This window comes from Cajanus cajan, chromosome 1 (assembly GCF_000230855.2).
Source record: "Cajanus cajan strain Asha chromosome 1, NIPB_CcT2T_4, whole genome shotgun sequence".
NCBI classification, from domain to species: Eukaryota; Viridiplantae; Streptophyta; class Magnoliopsida; order Fabales; family Fabaceae; genus Cajanus; species Cajanus cajan.
The window spans coordinates 32221285-32232488 of record NC_138517.1 but is presented as its reverse complement, the minus strand read 5'-3'; the positions used below and the strand labels follow the sequence as shown (position 1 = coordinate 32232488).

The 11204-nt window shown below is 26.4% G+C and overlaps 1 protein-coding gene across 1 annotated transcript; it reads right to left on the bottom strand.

Moving 5' to 3' along the window:
* Positions 1-2929: 2929 nt before the first annotated feature.
* Positions 2930-4035, bottom strand: LOC109804440 (uncharacterized). Its single transcript, XM_020366265.3, has one exon. It carries the CDS (start codon positions 3623-3625, stop codon positions 3110-3112), a length of 516 nt encoding a protein of 171 aa, XP_020221854.1. The 5' UTR covers positions 3626-4035; the 3' UTR covers positions 2930-3109.
* Positions 4036-11204: the final 7169 nt, after the last annotated feature.

Here is an 11204-nt window from a genome sequence, read left to right as displayed (position 1 = left end):
TTAATAGCACAATTTTTTTTAAAGGACACGATCCTTATTTCAGAAGAGGTAATCCCTTTTGAATTTAATTAAGGATTTAAATATTATAAGATAAAAAAAATATTTACCTTGTTATTCTATAGTGAGTTACCGTATAATAAAAATTGTCGTGTTTTAGTAAATACTATATAAAAAAATCATACCTAAAATAATTTCTAATTAATTAGTAAGATCAGACCTGTTAAAATTAAATTCTGTTTTTTTCAACGATGAAAAAATTCATTTTTCTTTTCATAGACATGTATCAGATTGTGTATCAAACACATTGAGACTAGCTAGTAGTGGGACCAAGTTAGGTTATTCAGAAAAATTGTCTAATGTAGTATGAATTTTCCTTCTTTAAGAGAAATTATGCATGACCATTGATTTGAAAGATGGAAAATAATAGTTAAGAGAAGGAATCGAAGCTGAATATATCTCTAATTAAGAATTAAGAATGACGTGATGAAGCTTGCAAAAGAAAGCAGTAGATGTAGTAAATTGTTTCGTGAGAGCATTTTATATCTATCGAAATGATACTTGTAAAATATTTTGTAATTTTTTTTTTTGAAAAAATCTTGTTTTTAATTTATAAAATTTTTGTTAATATCTTTTATTTATTTATTTTTATTAATTTTAGCTCTAAATCTTTTCTCAAATTATACTTTTACTTTTAAAATTTTTCTTTCTATTGATATTTCACCTTTGACATAAAATATTTTTGCTGCCGAAGAAAAATTTCACGGACTAAGACCAAAAAAATTATTTAGGGACTAAAAATAAAAATTGACAAAAGTTCAGAAATTTAAAATATTTTTTATTATATCACTTATTACATTTATTAATGATAGAAAAATAATTATAAAATATTTAATAGTCATGTACTATTGGTGTAAAAGAATTGCACAATTAAATAATTACAAATAAGAGGGTGTGTAACTTTTAAAGTTATTGTAAAAGTTAACAAATAATACATCGTATAATTTGTTGAACCTATATCATTGCTCTTTATAAACTTGCATATAAAAGACACTCCAAAAAAAATTAAAAATAATAAGAATTATATAATAATGGGTGATTAATCAAGTGTATGAACATTCATAGGGTGAAATTTATAAAAATAAAAAGATAAAATTGTGATTTATAAAAGAAGATAGAGAGGTAAAATTGAATAAAAATTGTGTACATCAAAAGGATTGTTTCCTTTTATTATAATTATTATAATTAATGAAATCAGTTCGTGTCTTTGTATTTTATTTAATAAAAAATTAAAAAGTATCAATGTTTGTAAGATGAATTGGTAGTGTACTTGATCTTTTAATCTTAAGGTTTCAAATTTGAATCTTATATTTGTAAAGATAATTAATTTTTAATATTATTTTTTATTATTTTAAATTTAAAAAATAAAATTATACGCCAAATCAAATTATATAATTTTTTAATATATTTATAGATTATATAGATTATAGATAATGGATGATTAAAGCAAAACATCAGCAATTATAAGATGACATTTATGAAAGAAGAAAAATATGATTAAAAAAATTGTGATTTATGAACGATCCAGATGATATTATTATTCATTGTGCACAAGGTATTTTTTTTAAAAGAATAATAATTATCATATACAAAGAATAAAACTTAAATGTGGAAAACAATCATCAATGAATTTAATATATAAAACTATAAGAATATAAAATATAATATTTTTAAATAAATATATTAATAATTTAATTATTAAAGTGAGAGAGTGTATCTGTCCATCTAAGTTCGTCATTGTCCATGTGTATCAAAATTTAATTTATACTTATTAAAATTCTCTTATAATTTCTTTAGATAAGTTCGTCATTGTCTATGTGTATCAAAATTTAATTTATACTTGTTAAAATTTTCTTATAATTTCTCTAGTTATAAGAATTTTTGAATAGCAAGAAGTTTTTATGAATAGAGATTAAAATATGATACATACAGATTGTGATATGAAATAAGAAATTAGATGTAATTGTCTATGATGATATAAAAAAATATAATTTCACAGATTGTAAATAAATTTTTAACTTCAAAAACTAAATTGAAAAAATATAAAAAGATGAAAAAACATAATTACAATTTTCTTAATTTAAGGATCTAATTAAAAATTCTAAAAAAATTAAGAATCAATTAAATGTATTAAACCTTATTATTTTTAATCAATCAAATCAATTTGTTTTTCTACATATAAATTTTGATTAAATTATTAAAATTGGTTTAATGATAAGAAATTCAAATATATATATATAAGGTATTAAATTCAAATCTTGATATTCTCATTATAATTTTAATGAATATATTTCGGTAAAAATATAAAGACTTATGAAATTTGTAATAGTTTCGACAATCATTGCGTTTCCACCACAGTTACCATGTAATTTGCTAAACTGTTTTATAATAGCCACTACTATATTATTAGTGCTATTTTAAAAGCTTAGGCATGTGCTAGTTTTTGTCAAAGTCATCGTTAGCTTGGCCAAACTTCATGAGTACAAGAACAGCTAAAGTCTATCTGGTATTATACCCCTTATTGATCGAGTTGGTGCTCATAAGGAAGAAATTACTTCTTGGATACAAGTTTGGCCATCAGACACAACAACAATATTGAGTTTAATCATTCCCTTTCCCTTCATTTTTCTTAAAAAGAAAGTTTATTATAAATCTAACTCAATAATATAAAATTAATTTATAAAATAAGAATTATCTTTTTTTTATATACATTATTACGATCTTATTATTAGTTGACATTTGAACATCTAAATTATAAAAACATCATAAATTGTTTGTATCCTAATAAATTTAGTAATCTACAAACCACAAGCAGAAATTAAATTTCTCTTGATTGCTTGGCCCAAAAATTGTTAATGAAATCTGCAAAAACTGAAAAATCAAGTGCTTAATCACTTGGATCATGCCTTGGGGAACATTCATAAATACAAGAAGAGAATTATACACAAGAAATTTTCACTTTTCAAGACCAATTGTCTCAAACATCAAACCACAACACCTAACTTGCCTCCATCCTTTCTAGTGTTACCTCAATTCAAGGTCTTCTCAAACATCAGTTATATTCTTGCAAATCTGACTCACTCCTCTTATTGAAGGACTTCTCTCTGATGGTGTCCAAGATAGGTTTCCATGGCTGCATTCGACACGGGCTTCGGCCAATTTGCTCAAGCCTGCCAGGGCTCCTTGAAGGTGAAGAACTCCAAACATGGCTTGAAAAAGGACCATCTTTGAGAGAGGACTTTTTGTCCTCACATTTGCTTGTGTTGGCTATTGCAGTGAGCCTCTTTGCAAGGGAAGCCAAGTTCACAGGAGAGACATCAGTTTGGAGAATTGAGTAAGGTAGCATGAAGTACACATTCCCACGTTGGAGTTGTGTGTCTCCATTCAGTGGCTTTGAGCTAGATGAAAGAAGCTGAACTGAGGTACAAACAAAGTGCTTTGAGGGTGTGCCTGTGACTTGTTTCACTGAAATTGGCTCCTCAAAATCCTCCACATAGCCACTGAGATGAACCAAACGAACACTATTGTTGAATTTGGAGGATGGTTTGGAGGAAAAACAGCCTCCCATGTTTTTTGGTATGATGCACAATGAAAGGGTAGTAATAGTCTAATACTATATAGTATACTAATAAGGTTGTGCTTCTACTTATGTGTATGACTATGTTAATGTTAAATATACTATATAGTATAGACAGCAACTGGGATTTGATTATTGATGCGTGGTTGGATGAGTTTCTTGTTTTTTAAGCCTTTTGGAGATGAAATGGATGGTTATTGGTTACCTAAGGAGTGGATTCTTTTCTGACTGGTTCCTTGTGTTTATCTCATTGCGGATTCAACTTCAAGGACACAAAAAGGGTGGCTATTAAATTAAAGTGATTCTGCTTGGAAAGAAACAGAAGGTGATGATGCCTCACCATGTGGCCAATAAAGGCATTTATATATGTTAGTTTGAGTGAGAAATTGTCTGTAGTGTGCAATGACCATGTTCAACACTTCAACCAAAAGCAGAAACCACCAATTGGACACTTCTTTTCAAACACCATAATTTCTAACCCAACCGTATGAAATGGGTAACTGACCAAATCGACCTGACCCCTTTTCCTCTAAAGGTGATGCCAACTTGAACCGTTGAAACATTCAAACTGGAACCAAATTACTAAATATAATCGCCAGGAATGCTAATAAAAGACACCTTCTAACGATTTCTTTTTAATATTTTTCTTATTATTAGTTGAAATTGATTAAAAATTAAAAATTTTGTGGGTCCCATTCTTTTAAAAGTAAATTATAAGTCTAATTCAATCTTATAAAATAATTTGAAAAATGATGATTAATCTCTTATACATCCATAGGGATGATAATGAGGCCCCATTGAGGTGGGTAATAGTAAACTCACTCCCGTCCCGCTAGATAAAAATTGGCTTCATACTCATTCTATATACCTGCGGATATCCATGAATATTCATGGATATTTATAAATTTTTTAAGAAATTAAAAAAATTATATTACAAATAATTTTAAGTTTATATTTAATGTAATTGAAATATTAAAAATAAAAATTTAATGTTAATTTTGAACTTGTATTTAACGTTAATTTTGTTAAAATAATAATAAAAATGTAAGATAATCAATAATTTAAAATACATCAATCTCACAAGTAAGTTAAAGTCTCATCACAAAGCTACAATAATTCAATCTCATAATTCCAAACGAAAGTAAACAACTTAAAATATATAAATTTTATTAATCCAATCAAAGATAGAAAATTAATCAAATTACATCCAACATAATTCTATAACATGCTTAACACATCTTAGTAACTTCATCAACCCCACTTTTATAAGAAAAAAAGATGAGAAAGTGTAGTTTTAGAGTTATGTGGTACAAGGATAATTAGGATATTTAAGAAATATTATTAAACGGGTACCCGCGGGTATGAATATCATCATACCCACTCCCGCCCCATTTATAAACGGGTAAAAAATTATCTGTCCCCATTATCCGCGGATACCCAATTAGTCTATCTATTTATTATCCGTAGTGGATTTTATCCGCAGATACCTGCGGATACGATTATTTTTGTCATCCCTATACATCCTCTATTATTGAAGACCAAACATTTCAAATATGAGATTTGTAAAACTAAAAAATGAGGCATGATCTAATAATGACCCAATAAGGCATGATTTGAAACATTCAATTCTCATCCATCATATATTAGAGTATAAGAAAGAGGATGATAAATAGAGTGTGGCTAGAAATTTTCTTTTAACCATACATGGAGAAGTAAATTCAACAACAACAAGACCATAATTGCATTGGCTTGTGATATTTTTTTGGAAGTGTCTTGGCCGTGAGGGTAGGGTGAGAAGCAGTGCCATTCATAATGCTAGAATTAACCATATGGTAGGTCCCTTTGATTGTGAGGGAAATAAAAATTAAACAGTGGAAAGTGGACTTAGAAAACTTGGTGTTGACTGAAGTATATGAAACGCAAACTTTTCACAAACTCTTTACACTTGTGACTTTGACCCTTTTGTTTTTATGGTAGTAATCTTCATCATGTTGCGGTGCTACAATGGTACCTTTTGTTATGTGCCAAGTTTTTGCTAACATGTATGTGGTAGGTAATCTTATTTTGAATGCATTTATCTTAGAGTGTGACATACGCATCCATTATTCTATGCTATCAATCACAATTATAATTACATCTCTGAAAAAGAAATTGCACCTTGGATGCAAATTGCATAGCATTGGATAACTTAAGTGAGTGGATTTAATTTTTTTTATATTTATTATTAATACACAACCTACAAAGATGGATTGTGCTACAAATTTTGCAATAGGAGGGAAATTGAGTGCTAACAATTTTGCAACTTAATGATTGCTCCATCTCAGGTGGAGTGTAATAATGGTATATCTAAGTTTTTTTTTTCTTTTTTTTTTTTATTGGTATAACTCGAGTTTGGAAAAGATTTTTCTCGTGATTTCTTAAAGGAAAAAGCTGTTTAAAGAAAATAGATATTTGAAACAAAAGCTTAAATGTGTGAACAGTTTTTTTATTAAAAAAAAAAGTTGTTTTCTTAAGTCTGAAAAATTGAATTACAGTTATTTTTAATGCTTTTTTTTTCCTGCTGAAGTCTAAAAACTGTTTTAACCACATAAAAGTTTTTTTTTATCCAAAAGAAATTAAATATCTCAAAGTTTTCAGCAAATTTATTTAAACAAAAATCCATTCTCTTTATAATTGATTATAACAATAATTAATTATACACATAATTATTTATTGTAATAATTTAAATTTTACCGTTTTTCCAAACACACTCTTGAACTCATTATTGAAAAATAGTGTTTGATAGTCTTTTTTGCTTTGAACCACAAAAGTCAATTTAGTGATAAAGGTTAAATATGAGTATGGATTCATTTGTTTAAACTAAAAAGAAGTGTTTCTTATTTTTTAAAAAAATAATTCTTTTAGAAGTAGATAGAATAGTTGTTTCTTAAAAAAATAAAATAAAGATTACTTATTTCAAAAAAGAAGTTTAGACAAACACAACATTTTTTTTAAAAAGCTTATAGGAAAAAAAAGTTTAAACAAAATTTGAAAAAAAAATATCTATAAGCACTTCTTGAAAAGAAAAAGGGAAAGGAAAAATAAAATTAGTTTATCAATAAGATAAAATTAGCTTATATATTATATAATTATAGAAGTTTTTTCCTATTAGCTTTTAGAAAATCTTAATTTAACCTATGTACAAGTTAATTTAAACTTATGCATTTATTTCAAATTTTTTTCCATAAGTATATTTCTGTAGAAATTTGTCTAGATAAATTGCATAAGTGTAAAATTTTAAATTTAAACTTTGTTATTGTCATTGAGTATCATATATTTATAAGTTAAGTTTCTAAATATTTTTCCATGTGATTTAAATTATTGTTTGATTAATTTATTTTTTTTAAAAGCAATTTATAAGGTTGATTAGTTAAAATAATAGTATTTAATAAATGAATTTATATTATTAGATTGTAACTGTAATTTTATATGTTATTTAAAGTGACGTTAGAACTTATAATTTATTTTTCTTTTAAAATCACAAATATCTTTATACAGAAAAGGCGATCATGTTTAAATAAAAGTGGATGACAAAACTCACTTTTTAAATACTTGAAGATTTATTGTAATTTTTTTTATTTCTTTTAAAAATATTATTTATTTGCATAATTAAAATTCCTCCTTTTTTTTTTTGGTTCGTCCCTGGAGTATCCAGGACCGACAGCAGTGACTAATCTCATTACTACGTTGGAGACACCTCAAAGGATGGGATAGCTGGCCCCAAGATTTAACGCGGCTATATACACAAGGCATGATTCGAATTACTACGTTGGAGACAACTCAAAGGATGGGATAGCTGGCCCCAAGATTTAACGCGGCTATATACACAAGGCATGATTCGAATTACTACGTTGGAGACAACTCAAAGGATGGGATAGCTGGCCCCAAGATTTAACGCGGCTACATACACAAGGCATGATTCGAACCCCTGACCTTGATTAAGCGTGGACCAACCCCTACCACTGAACCACACGCTTGGGGTTCTCCTTTAGTGTTATACAATTTATTTTTTATTTTCAATAACATACTTAATCTTTTAAAAAAATGGTATGAGTTTAAAATTAATTAAAGACACAAAACTAAGATTAATAACAGGGCGAGACGCATAATAACTCTCATCACCTGTTCTATTTAGAGTAAGTACTTGTTTAACAAATATTAATCAATTATATATATATATATATATATATATATATATATATATATGGGTATTTATGAATAATTACAGATATTTGTTCAAAATGAATTTTAAAAAAAAATAAGAAATTAAATTAAATTAAAAATAAATAATTTAAAAACATATATTTGTATTAAGAACGTATTTTGTAGTATATATTTCTACTAAAAAATAAATAATTATGTCATATATATTTTTAATGAAAATAAATCAAATCAAATTACTTTATATATAAAAAAAAATTAGTAGTTTTAAAATATAGGTATCTTAATATTTGCTTCACTTTATTATTAAACTAATATTCATTTAATTATCTATTTCCAACTCATAGCAAGTTTTAATTACATATATTTGAAGTATGAGTTTTTTTTTTCATTTTCTACATAAAACTATAATTACATAAAAATATATTTATGTCTACAAAATAAAAAGATATATAAATATACCCTATTATGTTACTTTATATTTATTGTTTACTTTGATAATAAATTGCAGGTTTAATTATCTTTTCAGTCTTTTAAATTTAGAGAGTTTATATTTTCTTGATCTCCTAAGTTTAAAACTTGTGTTATTAGTCTCAAAAATATCAAGAATTACTATCTTGCTCCCTCAAATTTAAATTTAAATTTAAATTTTTAGTCCATGTAATTTTAAAAAAAATATTATTTTAGTCACTAATATCATAAGTTTATATTGATAGTGACAAATTGTGAATGACTAAAATATTAATTTTTGATATTTTGAAAACTAAAAATACTAATTTTAAATTTAAGAGATTAAAATAATATATATTTTTTTAAGTTGTAGGGACTAAAAACGCAAATTTTAAGTTTGAGGAATCAAAAAATTATATATCTCAAATTTAAGGTACTAAAAATATTTAGATCTAAATTATATCAAATATTTTTAACTCTATAAAATAGTTAAATAAATATTATAAGAAGAACCAAACTTCTTGCTACTTGAACCAACACGCATCGGAGGGGTGGCAATGGACTAAACCAACTAAAGGATATATACATATATCTATATATATATATATATATATATATATATATATATAGAGATCCACTTACTTAAACAATAAGTCTACTTAGACTTATTTTATTTAATAATTCATGTTTTATATCAAATTTTTGCGATCTAATCATTAAATCAAAAGTTTTTAATATATATATCAAGTATGCGAATTTTAAAATTTTTTAAAAACTATTTAATACTTCATTACTTTAATTCAAATTGACGAATAATTATGTAAATATTTTATATATTAATTTTAATTAATTAAACAAAATATTAAATAGTTTTCAAATTTTTTAAAAACTTACAAACTTGATTTATGCATCACAAATTTTTAATTTAACAATTGCATCATTAAAATTTGATGTAAAAAATGAACTATTGAATTAAATAAATCCCTTATATATATATATATATATATGTATATTCACTTTTCCCAAAAATATTTCTATTCAACGTAAAATTAACTTTGAAAAGGGAAAAAAAATACTCCAATCACAATTTGGTGTGACAAAATCAATTTTCAACATCCAAACTAATTTTCAAAGCCAATCCTAAGTCTAAAGAGATTGATTTCTTCATAAAGTATACTCGTGAGACACAGCTATACACTTCGTGATTAGGGTGTTTCTTTTTTACATAAAGTTAGGTTTGTGTTTTCATACGGTCAAAAATATATGCTTACTGATTACTTGTTTATATTTATTTTTGTCATCATAACACACCAGAGAGACCAAAAAGAAAACACCGTTGAAAATACGATGGAGTTGGAATTCTTTGATCCAGGTCTGTTTCCCTGCTGAGGGAAAACGTTGAATCGATTGTGGCATGCAATCACCATAGCATGATCTCTTTTTGTCCAATTAAGCATATGCCAAAAGTATATTTATATGTAGTTCCATGCAAGTCAATTGAAAGAATCTATTTTGAATTTTGATCCATAAAAACGATAGGCAGGGGAGATGACACCTAAGACTATCAAGTAATAAATCAATGATATGTTGAATATTCCTAGACTAAGTATCATTATTTATTTAGTAGTTAATTAAAATTTAGTAGTATCTTATTTGATTTAAGACTTTACTTGTCGAACTAAATATTAGTATCGAACTAAATATTAGTACCAAATAGATCACCTTTGATACTAAGGGATTTTCTTAAGTGAGTATGTCTACTAAAATAAGATTTTAATGGTCTTGAGAGGTGTCCAACACACATCATGGGAGACAAACACAAGGTATGAGTTCTCAATGTCACACTAGTGCAAAATAAAAGAGGATTTATTGACGCACTTTTTATGTCGGGTGTTATCCATGAGATATAGAAAGTGACATGTTGATATACTTGTAAATATGTCAAAACATTTTATGACGAGTGTTAACTTACCTGTTATAGAATGTTCTTTCTATGACAGGTAAGTCAATATCCATCATATATTGTATTGGTTATTCTCTGACTCCAATCTTTCTATGATGGGTGTTGACTTATTCATCATAAAAAGAAATATTATATGACAAGTAAATTATCTCCTGTTATAGAATGTCTTCTTATTACTTACATTGAGAGCATGGACCCAGTTCACGCTTCACTGTTTCATCTTCTTCACCATAGGTGACATTAAAGGTGATTTTCGATGAATTTTCTATGCATGCTACCCACTCGTTCCGGCGACCAATGCGACCAAAATGTTCCAGTGACCAATTCTCCTTTAGTTTGGTGAGCTTTTTCTTCAAATTTTCTTCATGCTCCCAAGTTCAAAGCTCCACTTCTCTTCCTTCCATGTTGTTTATTGTTTGTGATGAATAATACGCATATTATTCTAAATGTGGGTTTGCTCATTACCTATTTGCTCATTTTGGGTTTGTTCAATACCTATTTGTTCATTTTGTGTTTGCTCATTACTTATTTTAATGAAATTTATGTATGAGTTATGTATGTACATTATTATGCATTTGGCAAGTATACCAATTGTTGTAGGTAGTAAATTGGACAAAAGTCCAAGTTATTGATTCCACAAGGACTTGAGTTATATTTGTTTAATATAATTTTGGTACTAATCAAATGATTTAATAAAGATTTAGAGATTTAGAATTCTTTAACAAGAAATATTAAATTTAGCAAAAATTAAAATAAAGCAATAGATTATGAAGAGTTTGAAATTTATAATGAAAATAGTCAGAGATTGATTCACTAACTTTTCCTATGCAAAACCTCTTAATTTTTCATTTAGTGTTGTAATTATACAATTAATTCAATAGTCCACTATTATATTTAAACCCTAATTTTTTAGGTGAGAAAGTTTGGGGTGTTTAAGGAAAATCTCAATTTCTTGGT